This window comes from Puma concolor, chromosome E1 (genome assembly GCF_028749965.1).
Source record: "Puma concolor isolate L17-30 chromosome E1, mPumCon1.1.hap2, whole genome shotgun sequence".
Taxonomy (NCBI): Eukaryota; Metazoa; Chordata; class Mammalia; order Carnivora; family Felidae; genus Puma; species Puma concolor.
This window is the reverse complement of record NC_141680.1, coordinates 41,046,950-41,072,545: the sequence shown is the minus strand read 5'-3', so window position 1 is coordinate 41,072,545 and position 25,596 is coordinate 41,046,950. Positions and strand designations below refer to the sequence as shown.

The 25,596-nt window shown below is 39.0% G+C and overlaps 1 protein-coding gene across 4 annotated transcripts; it reads left to right on the top strand.

The window, feature by feature from the left end:
* Nucleotides 1-11,069: 11,069 nt before the first annotated feature.
* KRT222 (keratin 222) lies at nucleotides 11,070-20,646 on the top strand. 4 transcript variants are annotated; one of them, XM_025917655.2, is made up of 6 exons: nucleotides 11,070-11,266; nucleotides 14,364-14,492; nucleotides 15,204-15,424; nucleotides 17,730-17,806; nucleotides 17,981-18,116; nucleotides 18,550-20,646. In XM_025917655.2, exons 1-6 carry the CDS (start codon nucleotides 11,171-11,173, stop codon nucleotides 18,776-18,778), a joined length of 888 nt encoding a protein of 295 aa, XP_025773440.1. In that variant the 5' UTR covers nucleotides 11,070-11,170; the 3' UTR covers nucleotides 18,779-20,646. The 4 variants fall into 4 exon arrangements, with proteins under 4 accessions (XP_025773440.1, XP_086543388.1, XP_086543387.1 ...); XM_086687262.1 differs by having other exon boundaries at nucleotides 11,133-11,348; nucleotides 14,368-14,492; XM_086687261.1 differs by having other exon boundaries at nucleotides 11,133-11,348.
* Nucleotides 20,647-25,596: the final 4,950 nt, after the last annotated feature.

Below are 25,596 nucleotides of genomic sequence, written 5' to 3'. Positions count from 1 at the left end.
ATTTACCAGAAAAAAAAAAAACAAAACAAAAAAAAAACAAAAAAAAAAAAACTCTACACAATGACCTAATCATCTCTGATATAATGCATATAATGCATTTAGCATCTAATGCTATATAATGCATATAATGCATCTAGCATATAATGTCTTCCTGCGTGTGCTAAAATGTTCCCTCAAAAATTTTTTTGTTAACCAATTCTGGACATTTCATATAAATAGAAGCATACAGTATGTGTCCTTTGGGGTCTGGTTTCTTCCACTTTGTATAAGGTTTGCAGGCTCTTCCATACATCAGTATGTCATCCCTTATTATGGCTGAAGAAAATTCCATTGTACAGAAATACCACAATTAGTGTGTCCATTCATTTGCTGATGGACACCTGGGTTATTTCCACCATTTGAGTATTATGATCAATGCTGCTATCTGTAAAGACACAGCAAATCGATGGTTATGATGTGAAATTGTTGGAGTTAGGGAGCGAATGGTCAAGAAAGAATTTTGGGGGGCGCCTGGGTGGTTCAGTCAGTTAAGCAGCCGACTTCTGCTCAGGTCATGATCTCATGGGCTGTGAGTTCAATCCCCGTGTCAGGCTCTGTGCTGTCAGCACAGAGCCTGTAGCCTGCTTCAGATTCTGTGTCTCCCTCTCTCTCTCTGGCCCTCCCCCATTCACATTTTGTCTCTCTCCCTCAAAAATAAAATAAACATTTAAAATTAAAAAAAAAAAGAAAGAAAGAATTTTGGAAATGCCTTCTGTGCAAAAAAGAGTGGTATTAGTAAAGCAGGAGGACAGGACCTGTGGGCAGAAAGAGTTGCACTGGGGCTGTGAGGAGTGACTGATTATATGCCTTCAAGCTGGGAGGGGGGTTAGGGATAGCCTAAGTCTCTAAGGAACTTGGAAGCAAGTTTTCCAGGACCCTGAGGGGCTAGCTGTTGTTAGGAAAATGTCATTTACTACTAGTAAAACCTTAGTCATGAGACCCTTCAGATGTATATCGGGGGCCATATGCTTGGAGGATGATTGTTAACATATATCTTGGGGAGTAGAGACATAGGAAGTTTCTAAAGGGATTTTTGGTAGGATCCTGGAGGTCGGGCTAATGTTGAGCTAAGGTTGCCTTTTGCCTTTAGCAAAGTATTAACACTGAGGCAGCTGAGCTCCTTGAGGAAAGTCGCTATGCTTGTCTCAAGGACTTGTCAATGGGCTGTAAGTTATAAGGAAGTTTCATTTTTTTTCTTTTGTCATTATTGTCCACATCCATTACATAGACTGGGGGAAGAGGGAAATGGGGAGTGACTGTTTAATAGGTTTGGAACTAGATAGATATGTTGGTTATACAACATTGTGAATGTACTAAATACCAATGAACTATACATTTTTTAAAAATTTTATGTTATGTAAATTTCATCTCCATTAAAATTTTCTTTTAATTTCAAAGCAAAGTCTCCACCATCACCTGCCTAAAATGTAGGTTAAACTACAAATAGAGAGTGTTATATATTTTTAAATAGATTGCCTGCAACATTGCCTGTAAGCCATCCTTCAAAGCCAAGGTTGGACACTATCTTCCCCATGAAACCTGTTGGGGAAATAGAACTAAAAACAAAATCTTCTCTGCATCTAGAAATCTTCTCCACAAAGTATAGAGAAAGAAAACACTTGTATTATTGAATAAGCATCAAACCCGAATGCAATTCCCATTACAGGTAGTCACTAAGAGATCACAAAGACAGAGAAGAGTCTCATTCTGAGCAGACAGAACCCATTACACACATGTTCTCAAGATAAATAATAACAGGTCCTTGAGTAAAAGGACTTGTCAGCATCATCTGTCACATGTAGCTCATCCTAAATTTACCTGGCAATTGGGGTCACCATCTGTGTTAGCTATTAGACTTTATATAAAGGAAAAGTAAGTTCCTCTTATCTTTAGGACAGGAGGTGGTTGTGGAGCAAGGCATCCACCAAAGTTAAGCTCCTAGCCTCCTACAGAGACTGGGAGATGGGGCTGCTAGTTCCTTGGATGTCTACCACCCAAAGATCTGGTTCCCAAGTCCTTGAGAAAGACATTCCAGGGTCCTAAAGAGGGCCAAAGATTTATTTAGTTTTTAGAAAGATTTACTTACATTTCAAAGAGACAAAGAATGTACACTTAACAAGGTTTCTAAAGCAAACGCTCTAAGAAAAGAGAGTGTGAGTGTGTGTGTCTTCCCTTATTTTCAACAGGAAGAATTAAGCTCCTTATTTTTAATTTGTATTTGCCCTTACAAGCCTCCTCTGATCCCATCAGCAAAAAGGAATTACTCTCTCCTCGGGAGGTGCCTTTTCTGTGGCGCCTTCCACTTTCCACCTTGAATGGAAACAATGTCAACAGGATCCATATCTGGTGCCTTTCTTCATCCCTTGCAGTGCCCAGCATACCACACAGACCCACCACTCGGGAAAGGATGCAGACAACAGGAGGGAACTTTGTGGCAATGGCAATCTTGTGATTCTTGACTGTATAACATCATGTCCTGGTTGCAATATTGTCCTATGGTTTTCTAAGACATTATCACTGGGGAAACTGGGTCTGTGGGATTTCCCTATACTATTTCTTCCAACTGAATCTACAATTACCTCAAAATGGAGAGTTTAAAAAAAATAAATAAAAGCGCCCTAGGGGCACCTGGGTGGCTCAGTCAGTTAAGTGTCGGCCTCTTGATTTTGGCTCAGGTTCTGATCTTACGGTTTGTGAGTTTGAACTCCACATCAGGCTCTGCACTGATGGTGCAGAGCCTGCTTGGGATTCTCTCCCTCTCTCTCTGCCCCTCCCCTGCTCACACTGTCAAAATAATTAAATAAACTTTAAAAATTTAAAAACAAAAAAAAAGAAAGATTATCTCTCCCTCTCCCTCTGCCCCTCCTGTGCTTGCTCTCTCTCTCTCAAAAAAAAAAAATTTTTTTTTTGAAAAAAAATAATAAAAAGGCCCTTGAATAAATAAACACGTGTGTTATTAACATCAAACATCAGTCACAGAATACAATAAAAAGAAATACAGGGGCACCTGGGTGGCTCAGTAGGTTGAGCATCCAACTCTTGATTTCGTTCAGGTTATGATCACAGGGTTGTGGGATTGAGCCCCAAATTGGGCTCCGCACTGAGCGCGACACCTGCTTAAGATTCTCTCTCTTTCTCCCTCTGCTCTTCCCCCACTCCTGCAATCCCCCTCTAAAATAAATTTTTAAAAAAGGGGGGTGGGGAGCTAAGGGAACACCTGTCAAATTGTTGAGAAAGTTGTACTCGGGGCCCAACAAAGACCTGTACTCCAGGGACCAGAAAAGAAAGACAAATATTGTAGCTCAAGTGGGAGCAGTGAACGGGGTCACAGTTTCAGCTGAAGAACTAAACCCTCAAAGGTTGGGGCTTCATGAAGGCACCGCCAGAGGAAAAGGGGATGGGGAAAAGAACATGGAATTTCCTGAATTGTTTGCTTAGTGCTTATAATCTGCAAAGCTAACAACATAGCGACATATGAGTTATATCTGCAATACATGGAAACTGTGTATAACCACTATCTGAAATTGCCCTCATCCCTGAGTGACAGTGATGCTCATTTTTGAGCATGAAATGTCTGTGTGTCAGGCTGCAGTGAACAAAGTAGGAACAGGCACTGTCAGAAGGTACCAGAGAAAACAAGACCCAAAGGCAGAGTCCGTGATTAGAGAAATGGCTCTGCTTTTTACTTGTGAGTTCCAGGAGCAAAGAATGAATTCAGTACCTGCCAAGAGCAAGCCTGTGCACGTACAGCCTGCTTAACCACTCCAAGTGAAATGTATGTGCAGGGCATGATACGTGTACAGACATTGCACATGCAACTTGAAACATGCTAAAAATGCTGGCAAATATGTTCCAACACAAATCTTTGACTACTTACATTCTTAACTGATACTTGGAACAAGACTAAGTCATATTATGCGGAGGCATGTTCCTATGAATAGAAAAATCACCAACATAACAAAAAGGGGACAAACCAGTGAAGTAAAAGCCTGTCACTTAAAACAATTTTTTACAAGTACAAGAAAAACACATCTTTATTTTCTGACTAATTATGCATCTATAATCTTATTAAAGTGCATGACTGAGTAAAAAAAGAAACAAATGTCTTTAGCTGCTGAAGAAATGACACTTAATAAATAAAATATTACCCCAGCTCTATGGGATTATCTGCCAAATTAAAAGATCAGTTGGACTGATAGCTCTGTCTAAGGAAAAGAGATTCATGTTTACAACTGCCTGGAGTAGAAATACATTTAATATAAACTTATGTTGCCTTCAGTTCTATCTGCTATGCTTGTTGGAATAAAACCTGATCACATTTATGTGTAGGACAAAACATTAAATGGACTAAGATTTGTGACCCTTGTATTCAACAAACTTAGGTACCTTAAAGGAGGTTCAAGTGCATTACATAAAAAGTGCATACATATGTGCCCAAGTGCAATGCATAAAAATAAATTCGTTCATTATTTTATTTTCAATATTTTTTTCCTCCTTAAAGCAAAAATCCAATCTTAAGTCGAAACAGGTTAGAAGAGATGTTATTTCCCCCAAAGGTTTATGAAAATTCTCATCATATGACTCAGTAAAAACCCACCAAGATGGTGCATCCCTGACTCACTTGGATCTACACACGTGGAGAGGGTAATGTTCTTGAACTTCTTACCTGATCCCTGGTAGTTCATCAGCAGCTCTGTTCCTACCTCCTTTGAGCAAATAAGTAGCCTCTGGGGAGAGTGAACAAAGCCCTTCCTCCTAGATTGAAGAGGTCTCAGAGACCAGACAGAAGATACAGAAGAAACATTCATTCTACACAATTTTTTTTTTTTTTTTTTTTGGTCTGCCATCTCAGTGCTAGGCACAGAGCTAGACAGATTCATGACCAGACAGACAGGTCTTGGAACTTACATTCTAGACTAGAACCCTCAAGAATAGAAGAGCTTCTCTGGACCAAAGGGAGAGGGTAGAAAGGAGATGGGCAGCAGTAGGTCCCTGAGGGAAAGGGATGCCCAGACCCCTCTTCGGAGTCAAAGCAGCAAAACGGGAGGTAAGTTGGGGACCTGACTGCTTAGGAGCACTGTGTCCTGCTTCTTGGATTGTGTCCTCAGGAAAGGGACAAGGGCCAAATAGGTTTTGGTCGAGCAGTGTGTCTGGGCAGATGGAGCCACAATCTACCTGCTACTTCCCTGCCATAGGCACACTGACGCAGCAGAATGGATCCCAAGCCCTCAGGCACGGAAGGGTGTATGGAAGAGAGCAGCTGGATGTCGTGAGGGCAAACACAAATTAAAAATAAGAGGTTTAATTCTCTCTGTTGAAAATAAGGGGAGAGACACACACTCCCACTCCACTTTCTTAGAGCGTTTGCTTTAGAAACCTTGTCATTGTAAATTCTTTCTCTGTCTCTTTGAAACGTAAGTAAATCTTTTTAAAAGCTAAACAAGCCCTTAGCCAGCTTTCTGACCTAGAAATGTCTTTATCAAGGACCTGGGAACCATATCTTTGTACTGGAAGCATAAGGCACATAGCAGCCCTGCCTCCCAGTTTCTGTGGGGAGGTAGGAGATTCTCTCAAAACTACATCCTGTTACAAAGAAGTAAATTTTTCCTTGGATGAAGCCTCTTAGTGAGCCCAGATGGTCACCTCAATTACTAGGTAAAGTCACCAAATTACCAGATGAGCTAGTGTGACAAATGGTGCTGGCAAGTCCTCTTACTTGGGGACTAGTTATTGTTTATCTTGAGAACAGGGATGTATGGGTTGTATCTGCTTGGCTACATAAGAGGGTGAGATTTCTTTCTGTCTTTGCAACCTCTTAGTGGATTACTTGTGCTGTGTATCACATTTGGTTTAATGTGTATACAATAACGAAAGTGTTTTCTTTCTCTACTATAGAAGATTTCTGGGTTGGGGGATATTGTTTGTAATCGTTTCCCCAACATCTTGAATGGGACAAAGGGAAAGAACAATGGACTGACCTAGTGAACCCAGACTTGGACAAAATGACCTCAAGGACAATACTGACCTCCTAATCCCAGCTACTGAAGTTCCCCAAAACTTAGACACAAGGTTTTGGAGAAAAAGCAGGAAACCCAATTGATGAGATTTCATTACACATCCCCTACAGAATGGGAGCTCAAAGGAAAGATTAAGTTGTTGTAGAAAAGTAAACAATTCTTACGTCTTATCTACCTGACTCAGATCTACAACAGCTACCACATGAATACTGGGATTTGCCAATGTTTAGCTCCTAGAGTCTTACTTAAGACACTTGTACTAACAACCCATTTCCTTTGGGTGAAGTGGGAGAGGGATGAGTAGAAGGAAACATTCAGAACATGTACAGCTATAATTGTCAAACTTTGCCATGTATTGGACTCACCTGGGGAGTTTTTAAAAATGCAGATGCCCAGGCAAAACATCCTGAGCTAATAAATCAGAATCCCTGGGAGGCGATGCAGTGTCCCTATTCCTTAAAGTTCCCCAGGTGGGCTCACTGTGCAGCAAGTTTGAGAACCAGTGATTTTGTTTTTAAATTTTTTATTTATTTTTGAGAGAGAGACAGACAGACAGAGCACTAGTGGGGGAGGGGCAGAGAGAGAGAGAGGGAGACACAAAATCTGAAGCAGGCTCCAGGCTCTGAGCTGTCCACACAGAGCCCGATGGGGGGCTCAAACTCGTAAACGAGATCATGATCTGAACTGAAATTGGAAGCTTAACCGACTGAGCCAGTGATTTTAAAGTGGTACCAGTGTGCACACAGATTAGCTAGAGATCTTGATTAAATGCAGATTCTGATCTAGGAGGTTGGGGCGCAGCCTGAGAGCCTACATTTCTAACCTGCTCCCACTCTAAGTAGCAAGGAGGTAAAGACCTCTATTACATGCCAGTGTTTTACTTCTGATTACCAGGAAATTAGAAGTTGTGCTGTAAAGGGGTAGGCTCTGGAGTCAGACTGCCTGGCTTTGAATCTTGGCTCTGCACTTGATTGCACTTCAGTGTCTTTATCTGTAAACCAAGGATGACAACAGCGTCTACCAATGTTAGCAACCATAGTAGTAGTATGAGAAATGTATCATTAATCTTAATTCACAGATGAGGACGTTGAAATTCAAAGAGTATCAGTACTTTACCCAAGCTCACCTTGCTAGTAATTGGCAGACAGAAGTTGGACCCCCCAGTCTTTTCCCACTATATCCTGCAGCTTTAAGGGTCTGGATTGAAATTAGCCCATTATCCTCCTGTCTTCACTGTTTCTGATCACGTGACCATTGATGTTCTGGTCGGAGAGTGCGTTCCTGAGTCACCTCCGACTCCACTCCCCTTCCCTTTAGTAAACAGCTGTGCCAGCTGAAGCTTCAGAGGTCATACCTGCTCCCCCTGCTCTATTCCCACAGTGTTACTCAAATTCAGCTTTCTAGGGTCTCTCACCCTGAACTTCGGTGGAAATAGCTTTATGTTCTTTTTCATTAGCACTGCTTCTCCAATCGGCATCCCTACACTGAAATCTTTTGCAATTAATTAATTAATCCAAATTAATCCACCATGGGACTTCCCCTTTCATAAATCAGCAACGATTCTCCATTATTTGCCAGATAAAACCCAGCCTTCATCACCTGCTTTTCCATGATCTGGCCCTGACCACTTTTGTTTTTAAATTTTTTTTAATGTTTATTTATTTTTGATAGAGCACGCGCGCGCGCGAACACACACACACACACACACACACACACACACACACACACGCAGGCGCGCGCGGGAGCAGGGGACAGGCAGGGAGAGAGGGAGACACAGAATCCGAAGGAGGCTCTGCACTGTCAGCACAGAGCCCTACTCGAGGCTCTAACTCACAAACTGTAAGATCATGACCTGAGCCAAAGTAGGACACTCAACCGACTGAACCACCCAAGTGTCCCATGACCACTTTTTTTTTTTCCCTATAATGCCTTCTCCATCTTTTCTCCCCACCACGTGCTCCAGGAGGTCACCTCTCCTCTTCAGAACTCCCCTGCACCCAACACACTTTTTGCAAACAGTAGCCATCCAATAACCAAATGACTGAATGAATGGCTGCAGTTTTGAATACTAAGCCCCAAGGGTCTGGGGCCCACTCTCAGGAATGTCCCTAGAGCCAGTGTCCTCAACCACAGCATTTTGGCTGTTGTGAAGTGTGTTATATATAACTAATGAGTTCCTATTAATAAAGTACAACATTTTCAAATGATTTCCTTCTGATAACCAGAGTGGATTCAAGATGTCCCTATGACACCCTTGCTTATTTGCAATGTTATGATTTTTAAAGCATAAGAGAACAGGGTGTGATAGAGTTAGTGCACTGAAAATTGCATGAAACCTGCAATTTTATATATGCCACAGTGTTTAATGAGCTATTGTTACTGATATTTTTAAATGAAGGGCAGTGGGTTTTTAATTTTTTTTTAATGTTTTATTTATTTTTGAGAGAGAGACAGAGACAGAGTGTGAGCAGGGGAGGGGCAGAGAGAGAGGGAGACACAGAACCTGAAGCAGGTTCCAGGCTCCGAGCTGTCAGCACAGAGCCTGATGCGGGGCTCGAACTCACGAACTACGAGATGATGACCTGAGCCAAAGTTAGACACTTACCTGACTGAGCCACCCACAGTGTTTTTGAAAAGTAAGTTAGCAATATTTTTTCCTTGAAAAATGATATTTGAGATTTTTGAAATAGTTAACTTCATTGTTCACATGCTTGCAGAATACCTTTTAAAAAAAATTTTTTTTAATGTTTATTTATTTTTGAGAGATAGACAGAGCATGAGTGAGGGAGGGGCAGAGAGAGAGGGAGACACAGAATCCGAAGCTTAACCAACTGAGTCACGCAGGTGCCCCAAGTACTACTCCTTCCCTTCTCCCCCCACCTCAAAAAAAAATCTAGCACTATTTCCTTTAATCTAAGATTCATGTGGAGGGGCGCAGGCATGGAACTCTCATTTGTGTGAGGCAGTGGGGGCCAAATTCTAGAGCTGCACTGTTCAACACAGTAGTCATTAGCCATGTGGCAATTGAGCATCTGAAATGTGACTTGTCTGAATTGCAATGGGCTATAAAAATATACGTTGGCTTTGAAAGACAGTATCAAATATAAAGAACGTAAAATATCTTAATATTTTATATTGATTACCTGTTGAAATAATTATACCTTGGCTTTATCAGGTTAAATAAAATATAATATTAAAATTCATTTCACTTGTTTCTGTTTCTCTCTCTCAATTTGGCTACTAGAAAGTTTAAAAATACGCATGTGGTTTACATGTGTGGCTCGTCTTACATTCCTATTGGAAAGCACTGCTGTAGGATACTTAAGACACATCTGGGAGTCCTATTTAAAATGCGGATTGCCAGGACCAGTCCTCTATGGAAGCCAGTTCAACTCTGTATTTTTCAGCGGAGATCAGCAGGAGCTACATAAAGTAATGACTGTACTTCTTTACTTTCTTGCTGTTTTTCCCACTACCAACCACCTGATTCTCTTTGTATGTCTCCGTTGCAATTACCAAGAAAGAGGAAGAGTCTGGTTTAGATATTCATAACTGATCCTTTGTAATCAGAGCTTTTGTATCAGGCTAACTCATAGGTATCTGACCTATGGACTGTCTGTCCACACTTCAGTCAAGTGTCCGTTTCTAGGCCAATCAGTTGTGGCTGGTGGGGAGGGTGGAGGAGGCAAGGGTCAGGTTAATCAGAGGACAGGAATGACCTGGAACCTCTCCTCTCAGCTTGTTTTACACAGGACTGTAGGAATGCCCAGCACAGACTGGCCTGGCCAGCAGTGCATTAATTCAGAAATTAAAAGAACACGTTGCATATTCAAAGGCCCTGTGAGCACTAGAGCCAAGGATTGATTATTTCCTGAACTACCGTTTGGACACAATTCCAGCCAAGCCACTCTACAAATAACAATGACGATAGATCCATTCTCAAAAATATTTCAGTCACCCACATTTCAGTCATAACAGCGAGCTGGCCAGAGTAAACAATAAATTTAGGTGACGAGAGAGAGAATACAGAGGCAGATGAGGCAATATATGGAAGAAAACCAAGCAATCATAGTTCCAATCCCAAAGATGCCATCACATCGCCATAAGGCAAGACACCTTAACCCCTTCTGCTTCCGGTTTGTCACCTTTTCAGGGTACAAAGTGACAGGGATTAAGAAGGTTAGATGGAATGATAGATGTAATGATGCTTTTTGAAGGTAGAAGAGTGCACAAATGTTATATTTACAGGTATGAGTTGTCTGTGAACTATACGTTTCCTAATGAAGGAGTAACCCCACAATAAATCTTACCCAGTGAATACCCCCTGTAGGCAGACCATCTGGTTGGATTTCTTCAACCTTGTTAAAACATTGGAAATGTTAACTCTCAGCTCTCACAATTAGCCCTTACCTGCAGCTATAGCCTCATCAGAATATGCCTTCAGGAATCTCAATACATCAAACCCTGCCATCAGGCCAGCAGCCTGCCATGAACCACACAGTATGCATTTGAGAGAAATACAATCAGTCCTGTGGCTAAGGACAATGGCCAACTTAATCTGATGGTAGCCTTTTCCAACACCTGTCAGAATACTCCAGACTTACAACATGTTCTAATAATGCCCTACCACAGCATTTCTGTTTAAATAATCCAAATGGCAAGAAAAAGTGTAAAAGAAAATTTTAGCTATCATGTTTGCAGCCCGGATTAATTTCCATGCACTATCTTGGGAAAAACAAGATACAATTTCCTTCATCTTATTCCCCATGTCCTTTTTCCACAAGGTAAATTGACCCACACACACCCCCCCACCCCCCGCCAAGGGCTCAACTTTACAGAGAACCAATTTCAGAATACTGCGGATGTTTTCCTTTTCCTGTTCCTTTATGGAGTCTGACACATCTACCAAACCGACAGTAGGAGAAAAGGGTTTGCCAAGTATTTGCACAATTGATTAGAGACACAGGAATTTCCGCGGTTGTGAAAAAGGAGCTCTGCGTCTTTAAGGCTCCGCGGAGCTCTCGCTCTCTGCTCGACGCAGACAGACCAGCTTTGCCGCAGCGACTCATCCTATCGATAAGGTTCACTTAGCCAAGGTGGAGGATGGGAAAAGAATGGAGCTGTCCCAGCTACTCAATGAGATCAGGGCAAACTATGAAAAGCTCCTCACGAGAAATCAGATAGAGACCGTGCTCTCAACAAGGATCCAGGTAATGATTTCATACAGACAGGCACCTTCCAGGATAAGGAGACAATCCATGTCTATCCAATTCCTGTCCCGGCCTCTCTGAGGTACAGTATTTCCTTTTCAATGCAGCGTCTACTGGGGAAGGAATTTAGGTTTTACTGCAATGTGACTGGACTACAGGGGGAAACGCTCTAATTAGACTATTAAGTGACCATTCAATGAATGTCAATTGATGCATTTGATTTTTGTATCAATTAGGAGGTTACTATCATTAACGAAACATGGGGCCAACATACAATAAAATGGGGCACTCTAACCTCTTTTAGACATCCTTCAGCAAGGAAGTATTTCAAATACCCTTCGAAGATATTATGGAGTTATTTATAGAGATTGTTTAAATAACATCTTTAATATGGCAAGCTTTCTAGTAAGATTTATTAGCTTGCATACTTTATAGAAATAAAACTAAGTAAAATATTTCTGAAAGGTTTCCATCATCGTTTTAATGAGCTCAGTTTTATACCAGATTGTTATAAATAGAAATTACCTAAATATGTGAACATGGCATTCAGAAGCAGTGGTATAAATTGGGACAAATCGAAATTCCCCACATTGATAATGACTCCCCACTTATACAGTTTTGCTTGTGTACTACAAGATGAGAAATGTTTATTTCCAATAACATTGTCCAAGTTATTGGACAAGCCATGAACTATTTAAGCACTGAAAAAAAAGAGAAAGCCAAGTTAAATAAGGGCTCTCAATTTCATAGACTTACTTTGCTTTAAAGTGACAATCACATTTAGCAACTCATGAATACCTCAAATGTTTAAATAAATGCACAAATAAATAATTTAGAAACAAAAATTTACAAATTCAGGATTTGGGGGTTTTTGTTTGTTTGTTCATTTCGTTTACCTACCATATCTGAGTTCAAGTTCTAGTCCAGGCACCCAAATATGGCAAAGAGTGAACTTAAGAACCTCACTGAAAGGGAAAAAATATTTCCAGGAAATCATAGGGCTTTATTTCATTAGCAGTTCATTTTTGGTAACAATATAAATTGCACCTCAGGGTAATATTCTCAGTCTTCACAAAGAATGATCAGTATCCTAAATCAAGCAAAGTCACTGGAATATTTAAGTACTGGAATAGTTCACTCACCTTTTGCAAAGAGAAGGGAAAAAATTAATAGATGACAATTTCTGAAAATTATAGATCAAAGAAACTATTTTGCAATGGTACCAATACAAGTTATCTAGTTTGTAAGTCATGATGCCAAAATGAGTAAATTAAAGTAAAAGGGAAAAGTTGCAGTAACTTGTTTCGAGTCTTCTTAACGTCAGTCTACTTTAGAGGATTTCTTTCAAGGAATTCAGAAATTCAGAGAAGCCTGATTAATTATTATAAAATAAAGAAACATAAGCTTTTGGTGATTCATTGTTGTAGAATAAACTACCCCAGAATTCAGTGGATTAAAACAATGGCATTGTCTCTCATGATTCTGTGGGTTGACTGGGTTCAGTGGGGGTGATTCTTCTGCTACAACATGTGACGTTGGCTGAGACTATAATCATCGTGGAGCACAATTGGGCTAGGACATCCAAGGTGGCTCACTCATGTGTCTGGAACCTCGGCAGGGGGTTTTGGGAAGGCTGGCTCAGCTGAGACCATTGGGTTTGTTTCTCCCTCTCCATCTGGCCTGTGCGTGATCTCTCCAGCAGCGTATCCAGACTTCTTAACGTGCTGGCCCAGAACTCCCAAAAGCACAGGAGTACAAGCTTCCAGGGCTTTCTAAGGTTTAAGGCTAGAATGGGCACTTCTGCCACATTCTACTGGCTAAAGCAAGACACAGGTCTGCCCAGATTCAGTTTGGAAGGGGACCACACGAGGACATGAATTTGGGGAGGTGTGGTTCAGTGGAGGCCATCTTTGGACTCCAGCTGCCACGCGAACATAGCTGCCAGTTTCATACACAATCCAAAAGACCGGCAGACACGAGCATTGTTATGCTCTCCTATTTCCTAAGTTCTTGACGTTCTGTTTTGTAATTGCTCTGGTATGTATTGCTGCTTGACTTTGCCAACATAGCGCTAAGAGCAAGTGATACAACAAACCTAAAGAAATGTATGAATTTTGTTCTTTAATGCCTTGCCCTGAAGTTTGTAAACGTTCATTTACTACAATGTTTGCTTTAAAAAATAGCTATTGTGTCATCAAATTAAAATTTTTTATTTCAAAATGCATTTTGATAAAAACATTAAAAAGTTATTTTTGCTTTAAAAATTATACAATCAATTCCTTCCATTGCTCCTGCTGCTTTTGGGGCCAAATGTTGAGAATTCTGTCAAAAGATACTTTCATTTGATTTGAACATCAGCATAAGAACATTTAAAGCCAAATACAACATATTCCATTTATTATTTAATATGTCGACATTTAGAAAACAATCTTTAAAGATGTCATTTTTGCTACTTCCCTAGATACCCAAGATCAACATGCTTTCCAAAAAGATCATTTGAAAAGGGTAAATCACCAGTGGGTTCTCTTTATACGGAAGTCTATTTTAGAGCTTCTAATGCCTATGATAACTTAATTCTCTAAATTATTCATAATATACTTTCCAGCAGTGTTTAATCCCCGTCCATACACCCAGTCCCAGAATTGATTGGTTTAGAGTATATGGCTGTTTATCTGCTTTTACAAAGCAGCCTACAAGAAAATATGGGGCGAAATAATAGCTGAGTTTCAATCCTTCTTCCTGAATAATGCCATAAATAATAGAACGTTCAGAATCAGAGGTCTCAAGCTTAGATACTGCAAGCTGTTACTTTTCATTAAAATAGATGTATTTTTCTCTGCATTTCCTAGACTGTCATAGTAGGAAGAGACTTCTAAGGTTCATCTTATACCTGAGAAAACTAAAGCTCAGCATGCAATCCACTCACTCCCATACCTGATTAATTAGTAACTAAGCACTGGAACACACATTTGAAATTTAACAGGTTAAAGAAAAAATGAGACACCTATGTTATGTTTTTAGGATTTACTTTTAAAGGTCTCATTTTCAAGAGTGCTCTTTGTGTCTGTTGTTCTTGGTGGTGGTGGCTTTCTTAAAGCTAGAAGAAGATATGAGCAAAAAAATGGACAAAGACGAAGAGGCTCTAAAAGCAGCTCAAGCAGAACTCAAGGAAGCTCGACGCCAGTGGCACCACCTGCAAGTGGAAATTGAATCTCTCCAGGCGGTGGTGAGAGTCATCTTGATCTTAAAAGTGACCGGCCCACTCAGTCCCCAGGCATTTGCTGATTAAGAGAGAGAAAGGAATAATGCCTATTAACTTCCAGTGAGAAACTGAAAATCAAGGCCACTGAAATCTATCCCTGGTGCTAGTTCGACTACCCTGCTCCGTCCATCGTGGCCACGGCTATTAGCAAGTCACTCGAGGTTTAGTTCACGCCTATAAAAAGGAAGTAATCCTTGCTTATCATCCTGGGGTTCTCTAATTTCTAGCATGGGAGAACATAGCGTTTTTCGTTACCCAAAGTTGTAACTGTGGGGAGTCTTCTATCTACACCCCTGTGACTTGTAATAGTAAAAAAATATTTAAACGCTTTCCTAACGTGCCTTTAAAAGCAGCCTGCTCTGCTTTGACATATGATATTCTACATTTTCAATTTTTAAAAATCAAAAAATCAGAGTGATAAGTCAGTTACATTGTAGATTTTTTTGTTGTTGTTTTAAGAATTATCACAGGATTCCTTTGAAATAGTATGCTCTCTAGCTATGATTTTTGTCATTTGAGTCATACACAACGTTGTAAGGAAACATCTCTTGCATAAGTGATATACTACGATTGCAAACCTTTAAGAAAGAACACAATCGAATGAAGGCATTACACATCACATTCAGAAACACATTTTGTTGCACTGATTCACTGATGACAATCTGTATAAAACAGGAAAGGGGCCTTGAGAACTCCCTACATGCCAGCGAGCAGCATTACCAGATGCAGTTGCAAGACTTAGAAGCTGTGATCGAAGGACTAGAAAAAGAGCTACAGGAAGTAAGGCGCGGCATCGAAAAGCAGCTTCAAGAGCACGAGATGCTTCTCAACACAAAGATGAGGCTAGAACAAGAAATCGCCACTTATCGCCGCCTCCTAGAAAAGGAAGAAATCAGGTACCTAATTCCATATACAGTACTTAATGACAAGTGGCCAGAAATACAGAGTCACTTACATCTTTGTTGAGGTAGTTAGAAATCACATCTAAAACCCCAACATCCAGGGCACCTGCATGGCTCAGGTGGTTAAGGTGGGACTCTTGATTTTGGCTTAGGTCATGCCCTGCATCAGGCTCTGCACTGACAGTGTGGAGCCTGCTTGAGATTCTCTCTCCCTCTCTCTCTCTCTGCCCTTCCCCTGCTCCCTCTCTCTCTCAAAAATAAATAAATATTTTTTTTAAGTTCATTAAAAAAAAACAAAAAACCAACATCACCACAGCATGCTCACTGAGTTCCTAAACAAAATAGGATTAAGTAGGCAGAGCAAAGAATATGTGGAGGAACTATTTTCAGCCTCCCAAAATTATGAACAGAATGGCCAAAGTCGGGTACATTAGCTACAACAAGGAGCGTGTCAAGCCTAGAACAAACTGTAAATAATTCTCAGTTGCTACAAAAATGACCTTTCTTAACTTCCTCATTTTCCTTGCCATTCATCTCTTTTAGAATTAGTCACTGTCTTCCATGGACCACCCACAAAGAAAGCTTGGAAAATTCACCTATGACCACATCTCCCCACCCAAGGCCCACTCCCATCACACATCAAAAGCCAAAATTAATAATGATAATAATAATAATTAATAATAATAATAAAACAGGATTATGTTACAACCATAAGAAGTTTAGTTCTGAGCACATGTTTTGAAAGTCTTCCAGATGTCCTGATAACAAAAGGTATCAAAATATCACAAGAGAAATTCTTACTAATTTACAGTTTCATAATCTGTAATCACGTATAAGGTCACATGGCTCTGAACACAGCACAACCTCCAATTTTCCGTGTTCCCGTGGAAAGAAACTTTCATTCTTGCTTGCTTCAGAATTCTTAGTCCTCTACAAAATTAGAGGAAACTACTTTAACCTATAAGTCTTGACATTTATTAAGTGTCTTGACATTTATTAAAGCTTTGAAAAACACAAAGTGAATTCCAAATCTACCGCTTACTAACTGAGAGACACGAGGCAAGTTACTGAACCTCTCTGTGCCTCGGGTTTTTTCATCCATAAAATGGGAATAATATTACCTACCTCATAGGGTTCCCTTGTGGATTAAATAGATTAATGTTTGTATAGTGCTTAAAAGAGTGCTATATAAACATATACACACACATATAATTTGTTATTAAAATAAATGGTGGTGGATTTTATTAAATGCCTGATCATTCAAGATGATGATAAAGTGGTCTTTAAACCCGTATTCCTTTAATCCAACTTAAAACATTTTCGTTATGCTATATTTAAGATACATGAGAAAGCATCAAGAAGAATCTCACAAACCTCACGTACACACTTCCCCCAGCTCAAGAAATGAAATGTATACAGTATTGTTGCGATCTCTCCACCCCGACCCTAGACACCTAAAGCACATCCCCCCATCTTCTTCTTCTCCCTCAGTCTAACCTGGATCCTGAATTTGATGCTTCTCAGTCTCACACATTCCTTTATACTAATATGTAGATATGTATCCCTAAGCAAAAAGTGAAGATATTTTGCATGTTATTTTATTATTATTATCTTTTTAATGTTTATTTCTTTGAGAGAGAGAGAGAATGCAAGTGGGGAAGGGGCAGAGAGAGAGGGACACAAGATCTGAAACAGGCTCCAGGCTCTGAACTGTCAGCACAGAACCTGACACAGGGCTCAAACTCACAAACTGTGAGATCATAACCTGGGCCGAAGTCAGACACTTAACCAACTGAGCTACCCAGGTGCCCCGTGTGTTATTTTAACCTTTATAAAATTACCTACAAATTACCTCCCCCCACCCCCACTCAATGTTATACTTGGGAGATTCATCCATAAAGGTACAGTGTACCCTGGGGCGCCTTGGTGGCTCAGTTGGTTAAGCGTCCAACTTGGGCCTAGGTCATGAGCTTGCCATTCCCGAGTTCGAGGTGTACATTGGGCTCTGTGCTGACAGCTCAGAGCCTGGAGCCTGCTTCAGATTCTGTGTCTCCCTCTCTCTGCCCCTTCCCCATCACGCTCTGTCTCTCTGTCTCTGCTTTCTCTCAAAAATAAATAAACATTTTTAAAAATTTAAAAAAAGATACCGTGTACTTTTAGTTCATTTATTTTCACTGCTAAGTAGTATTTCCATTGTATGAATATACTACAATTTATCCATTCTCTTATTGGCGAGCATTTGTTTCAATTAAAGGCTAATATGGTCTTGCTTCTATAATATGATTCTTTCCAATTTCAGATATTATGGTTGTATCCAAGGTGAGAAAAAAGAACAAAAACCTACGACAAGTAGAGTTGGTTTTGTTTTACCTTCAGGTGAGTTTCTGATGTAAGTAAATGACTTGAAAAGTAAAACGTCATTTATAGGGATTATAAATAAATACTGTACAGTAGCAAAAACAAGCAATGTTTGAGTAAACTTTGACACAGAAATTGACTGACTAGTATTACAACATTGTGATTGAATATTTCATGTTAATGTTTACACAGCCATTATAAATGAAATATCTTTCTCAACCAAACTCCCACAAAAGTATGAGAACGAAAAAGTGGAAACAGTGACCAAACAAGCAATACTGAATGGGAATGTTGTGAAGGAAAGCACAGAGGCTCGTGGCACAATTCAGTAAGTAAAATAATTTTGACTAAGAAACAATAATAAACACACGCAAAGAAATTAACTTCACTTGTGTAGTCTCGGTGATCTTTGCATGTTTCCAAACATAATTTTAATATGCTGTGATTTTTTTAGATCCGACATGACTAGATATATATAAACAAAAACCCAGAGGAAGGAGTACTCAACCCTTAATTCACCATTATTCTAAAATTATAACCAAAACATGTGAATTGCATAGAATTCCTTGGAAATTATATTCATTTGATTTTTAAAGTATGTAAATTATAAATTTCACTATGTCAATTGTGAGTTATAATCCAAAATGTGTCAGTTATGAACTATGCAAATTTCTTGATTTCTTTTTCATATGGAATACATATTAGGTATTTTTAATAGATTCATCCTTCTTTATATGGAAAGGTTTATTTTATCATTTCAGGACAGAGAAAGTGGATGAAGTTATTAAGGAATGGGAAGGCTCCTTCTTTAAAGACAACCCTCGATTAAGGAAAAAATCTGTTTCTCTTCGTTTTGACCTTCATTTAGCAGCCACTGATGAAGGGTGTTTACAGACTAAGCAGGATAATCTACCAGATATAGAAGTCAGGCTTATCATGAGAAGATCATGTAGTATCCCCTCTATCAAACCTCCATCCGGAGCTAATTAATCCAAAGACAATATTTGACTTGATTTGAAAATGACATTAGGGTGGACCAAGGGTAGGCCATAGGGTAGGCCATACTGATCACCCTCTGTCCCAATTATTAAGTATGTATGTTATGATCAATGTGCAATTCTCTTCAGAAAACAAACAGTAAGGAACAAAATTTCTCTGAATCTAATTATGGATGTATTCTTTGAAGAGGGGGAGCTTAAAAATAAAATCAGAAATTCAGTATGGTTTCTATTTTATTTACTCCACATAGTCTTCTCTTTTTTCCTTGAAATGTTATCGGAGACTGTAAGCGTTAAGCTGGCTTAAATCTTTGAAATTTCACTCAACTGGCCAAAAATTCTAGGGAAAAAGAACAGTTTGTTTAAGTATGATTGTATCACATTAAGAATCCTACTAACTTATGCATCATTATTCCATGACTGGTTATATCTAAAAAGATTTTTCTACTTAGAAAGGAAAACAATTATAAACAAACTTTTAAAGAGGACTCACTATTCACATAACTAAAAAAAAACTTTTTTTGAGACAATTATTTGCACACTTAGAAAAAAAACAGTTACTTTCCATGAGCAGTTCTGAGCAAGCTATAGAACACACCCCTCGCTAATTTGATGATTAAATAAAATTAAGTTAATCTTCATACAAAAGCTTTTTGTAAACATTATCTGATTTCCAGAAGAGTAACTTTATTCAAAGAACTTGAAGGTTGTGTCCTCCCCCACAAAAAAATCAGAAGGCCAGCGGCACAAACAAAAGATGAAAATCTTGTTGCTATGGTTACTAGAATAGTTCTCCAATCTCACCATCCCAACTTTTCCATCTGTCAAGCTCAATGTGACTAATTTGGATATTCAGTGTGAGCATTAGATAAGATACTATAAAAAGTATTATAAATATTTCTTGCAATCATTTATGTGAACTATGATAACAGTATTGTTATCTAAGCTATTTGCAGGATTTATGTTTTTAAATTGTTCAAACTGTAATAAATATGGACAGAAAATGTATTTGTGAATAAGTCAAGTATTGTTGCAAAGTTTTTTAAACAACCTAATTTGTTTAATACAGGCATATTTATTTATTTTAAGACCTTAAATAATAATACCTGTTTTAAAACATTAGAAATTTATAGGCTATCACTTTTTTTCTAAGCAGAAAAAATGTTGAGTACAACTCACCATACTTTTTCCCAGCTAAAGTGTCATATAAGGGCTACAGCTCATTTAGCATTTTTAGTATAGCCTCTGCAATCTCCGTCTCTCTCTGTCTCTCTCTATCATTTCAAACAGAACAAAATGTATATTTTAACCAGGAGAAAATTGTGTTAAATAATCTTTAACATAATACAGGGATATAAAATTTTAAATTTTCTTTTTCAATTACTTTAGATTCCTTTTAGCCTGTCTTATCCTATTTAGCAGAAGGGATGATTTTGTTTTGTCAAGGATACAACGGCATGTTAAATGCTTATTCTTGTGCAAGCATCTGACATAAAATACATCCTGTACATAAGTGTTTCCATTCAATATTAGTTACATGCTATGCTACAAACTTTATCAATGCTTTGGAAAAATGCAATCGTATAAGCTATTGTATTAAAGTTACTGTACTAAGCAACAGTAAGCATAATAAAACAATGTATCCAGTGTAATCTATAAGCAGTGTTAAAAACAGTACTGGGCGTCATGAATGTAACTGCTTGTTATAGTAATTCCACTATGCAGCTCTTGTGTGTATAACATGTACATTTTAAAATACAGTACTTGACTTTATAAAAAAAAGTTTTATTTGCTTTGGGGCATTTTAAATTGGGATATGAATTTACCAGAGTAAATGATACCACTACAATAAAAAAAAAACCTGAAACATGAACTTGAAAGTTGCATTTTATTTGAGTCTGATACATTGTATTAAGTTTATTTGTTCTGATATTATTAGCTCACTTGGGGAATGAAGAAATGTGCAAGCATGGTGGAGACAGAACAGTTTTTATACTTTTTTTTGCAAAAGAGAAGTTAAGAATGGTATAGCCGAATAAATGGTATATTCTAATTAAGAGAATCAAAATAATCCCACCATCCTGGGAAAAGTGTAACAGTAGCTATAATTTGCAAAATGTTTACTCTGCCCTTGGCACTGTACTCAGCAAAGTTGTACATGATCTCCAAACTTTACAGCAGTCCTACAAGATTTTATCCTCATTTTACGGTGAATAGAACTTAATATTCTGGAGTCTCTGACTTTTGTATATGTCAAAATACAAATACAAAAGTAAAGAATGATTCCAATTACTAATGATTATAGGATCCTAGCCCAGGCACCATCACTAATTCCCCACGTGACCAGAAAGGAATTACTTGAGTCCCCTAAGCCTCAGTGTTCACACTTGAAAACAAAGGAAAGGTGATGCTTGGCAATATTCCTACCTTGATTACAGCACAGAGTTGTTTGAAATAATATACGTGTGAAAATATTTGACAAAGCACTACTCAAATATACAATGCCATTTGGATGAAAATTGTCATTGGGAATTTGTGAGGACAGTTATAGCTGATGGTGGTGATTAAGTAATAGTTCAAAACACAAATGGTAAAGAAATTTTCCAAATTCTTCAATTGCTGCTAAATTATTCTTTCCCAGTGAGTTACCTAATTTGAACTCTTCTACCATGATAGTTTTCAAATTACAAAAGTGTTCTCTAAAGTAAAAAAAAAAAAAATGCTTAAATTAATTTGAAAGTGTCAAGTGGAAATGTATAATGGAGAGGAGGAGCCAAGATGGCAGAACAGCATGGAAGGTTTTTTGTGTGTCTCGCGTCCATGAAATACAGCCAGATCAACGCTAAGCCATCCTGCACACCTAGAAAACTGATTTGAGGATTAACATAATCTGCACAACCTAAACCCCAGAACTCAGCAGGTACGGATGCAGAGAGGTGAACTGGGGGAGAGAGAAGCCACGGAGGGCAAGGAGCCGCTTTTTCATGTAAAGAGAGGATGGAGACGGGGGGATACAGGAAAAGCACCCCCCAAAAGCAGCTGGAGAGAAAGTGGAAAAGTGGAAACAGCCTTAGGGACTGAACTAAAAAGGGAGAAAGGAGAAAGGAGAGGGTTGAAATTCTATTAAGACTCTATAGAGTCTGAAACACCACAGCTCGATACCTGGCAGTGCTCTGGTGAGAAGGGTGAATCCCCAGGAGCAGAATGAAGTCTGGAGGGTCTTCGAGCCACACAGGGAGCGGCGGTTCCCCTGCTGGGACGACACCTGGTAGAGGCTGTGTGGGTCCCCCAAAGGGAAGGGCCCAGCGGACCCGGGAGAACAACCACATTCGCTGGTGCTGGAACAAAGTTGCTGGGGGTGAAGCCCAGTGCCAGATGCACTTTGTGATTTGCCATAATCCCTGAAATGCTGCTGCTACACGATCGTGTGTGAACTTTTTCTGGGGCAGGCTGGCACCCTGCTGCAATCTCTGAGCATTGGCAGCAGCATGGTCCCATGAATGTTCCTGGGTGCAGCTGGCACCCGGCCATTGCTCGGTGAGACCCTCGGCAGAGGGGCAGAACGGGTCAAAGCCGCAGTCCCTCAGAAGAAAGGGGTCGGGAAACACAGCCGCATCTGAGATAAAACTCAGGAGGGAGGTGCTGCCTGGGGCTTGGTCATGGATAGTGTAAAAGCAGGGAGTGGATGGAAGCCGAAGACAAAGGACAGGTGCAGGGTTGCTGGTCAGGGAGAGCAGAGTTCCGATGCTAGAGACTGGGTAGCTGGGTGATGCCATTTTCACTGCTCCCGCGCATGCGCATACACACCTACGCGCAACAACAATCCACCCCAGTAAGCTAGGCAGCGCCATCTAGTGGAGAACAGAGCCATTACACTAAGCCCCACCCAACGGGGCCAATCTCACTCTTCAGGAACACAGAAGAGTGTTCTCCGCCTGCTTAGTTTATGGGCTATAAAGCACTTCATAGTTTGACTTCTAGGGGAAAATGAAGTAATTTCAATTGTATTTCAATCTGTTCGCTGATCCATCTATTCAATTTTCTTTTTTTTTCTTTTTTTCGTTTCTTTTCTTGAATACAGACACAATTTATTTTTATTTTCAATTTTTATTAAAAAGATTTTTAATTTTTTTTACTATACTTTTTACTTTTGTGTAAATTTTTTCAAATTCTATTTTACTTCCATCATTTCATTTTATTTCAGTATTCATTTTTTCAAATTTTCCAATGATTTCCTTTTTTTTTCTTTCCCCTTTTTTCTCTAATCTATCAAGCCCTTGTCAACACCCAGACCAAAACACACCTAGGATCTAGCATCATTTATTAGATTGTGTGTGTGTGTGTTTAATTTTTTAATTTTAACTTTTTAAAAATTTTTACCTCATTAATTCTTTTTCTCCCTTCAAAATGAAGAAATGAAGGAACTCACCCCAAAAGAAAGAGCAGGAAGAAACAAAAGCCAGGGGCTTAACTAACACAGATATAAGCAAGAGGTCTGAACCAGAATTTAGAATCACGATAATAAGAAAACTCGCTGGAGTCAAAAATAGATTAGAATCCTTTTCTGCAGAGATAAAAGAAGTAAAAGCTAGTCAGGATGAGATAAAAAAATGCTATAACTGAGCTGCAATCTCAAATGGATGCCAACGGCAGCAAGGATAGATGAGGCAGAGCAGAGAATCAGCGATATAGAGGAAAAACTCATGGAAAATAATGAAGCAGAAAAAAAGAGGGAGACTAAGGCAAAAGAGCACGATTTAAGAAATAGAGAAATCAGTGACTCATTTAAAAAGAACAACATCAGAATCATAGGGGTCCCAGAAGAGGAAGAGAGAGAAACAGGGATAGAAGGGTTACGTGAGCAAATCATAGCAGAAAACTTTCCTAACCTGGGGAAAGATACAGACATCAAAATCCAGGAAGCACAGAGGACTCACGTTAGAGTCAACAAAAAAACCAACCATTAACAAGTCATATCATAGTCAAATTCACAAAATACTCAGGCAAGGAAAGAATCATGAAAGCAGCAAGGGAAAAGAAGTCCTTAACCTACAAGGGAAGACAGATCAAGTTTGCAGCAGACCTATCCACAGAAACTTGGCAGGCCAGAAAAGAGTGGCAGGATATATTCAATATGCTGAATCAGAAAAATATGCAGCCAAGAAATCTTTATCCAGCAAGGCGGTCATTCAAAATAGGAAAGACTAATAAAAGTTTCCCAGACAAACAAAAATTAAAGGAGTTTGAGACCACTAAACCAGCCCTGCAAGAAATTTTAAGGGGGACTCTCTGAGGGGAGAAAAGATGAAATACATACATACATACACACATACATACATACATACATACCAAAAGCAACAAAGACTAGAAAGGACCAGAGAACACCACCAGAAATTCCAACTCTACAAGCATCATAATGGCAATGAATTCATATCTTTCAGTACTCACTCTAAAAATCAATGGACTCAATGCTCCAATCAAAAGACATAGGGTAATAGAATGGATAAGAAAACAAGATCCATCTATATGCTATTCACAAGAGACCCACTTTAGAGCTCAAGACACCTTCAGATTGAAAGTAAGGGGATGGAGAACCATCTATCATGATATTGGTCAACAAAAGAAAGCCGGAGTAGCCATACTTACATCAGACTATCTAGACATTAAAATAAAGACTGTAACAAGAGATGAAGAAGGGCATTATATGATAATCAAAGGGTCTATCCACCAATAAGACCTAACAATTGTAAACATTTATGCTACAAATGTGAGAGCACCCAAATATATCAATCAATCACAAACATAAAGAAACTCATTGATAATAATACCATAACAGTAGGGGACTTCAACACCCCACTCACAGCAATGGACAGATCATCTAATCAGAAAACCAACAAGGAAACAATGGCTTTGAATGACACACTGGACCAGATGGACTTAACAGATATATTCAGAACATTTCATCCTAAAGCAGCAGGATATACATTCTTCTCCAGTACACATGGAACGTTCTCCAGAATAGACCACATACTGGGACACAAATCAGCCCTCAACAAGTACAAAAAGATCGAGATCATACCATGCAAATTTTGAGACCACAATGCTATGAAACTCAAAATCAAACACAAGGAAAAATTTGGAAACGTAACAAATACTTGGCGACCAAAGAATGGGCTAACCAAGAAGTTAAAGAGGAAATTAAAAAGTACATGGAAGCCAATGAAAATGATAACACCACAACCCAAAACCACTGGGACACAGCAAAGGTGGTCATAAGAAGGAAGTATATAGCAATTCAGGCCTTCCTAAAGAAGGAAGAAAGGTCTCAGATACACAACCTAACCTGAAACCTTAAAGAACTGGAAAAAGAACAGCAAATAAAACCACAAACCAGCAGAAAACAGGAAATAATAAAAATTAGAGCAGAAATTAATGCTATCAAATCCAAAAAAAAAAAACAAAACAAAAAACAAAAAACAAAAAAAAACCCAGAACAGATCAATGAAACCAGAAGCTGGTTCTTTGAAAGAATTAACAAAATTGACTGGCTAGTGGTTTACTAGCCAGTTTGATCAAAAAGAAAAAGGAAAGAACCCAAATAAATAAAATCAAGAATGAAAGAGGAGAGATCACAACCAACACAGCAGAAATAAAAACAATAATAAGAGAATACTATGAGCAATTATATGCCAATAAAATGGGCAATCTGGAAGAAATGGACAAATTACTAAAAACATATACACTACCAAAACTGAAACAGGAAGAAATAGAAAATTTGAACAGACCCATAACCAGTAAAGAAATCAAATT

Coding starts and splice junctions, on each gene's coding strand:
- KRT222 (XM_025917655.2), top strand. CDS start 11,171: ATGGAGCTGTCCCAGCTACTCAATGAGATCAGGGCAAACTATGAAAAG. Junction 14,493..15,203: donor TTGAATCTCTCCAGGCGGTG/GTGAGAGTCATC, acceptor TGTATAAAACAG/GAAAGGGGCCTTGAGAACTC. Junction 17,807..17,980: donor TGGTTTTGTTTTACCTTCAG/GTGAGTTTCTGA, acceptor ATGTTTACACAG/CCATTATAAATGAAATATCT.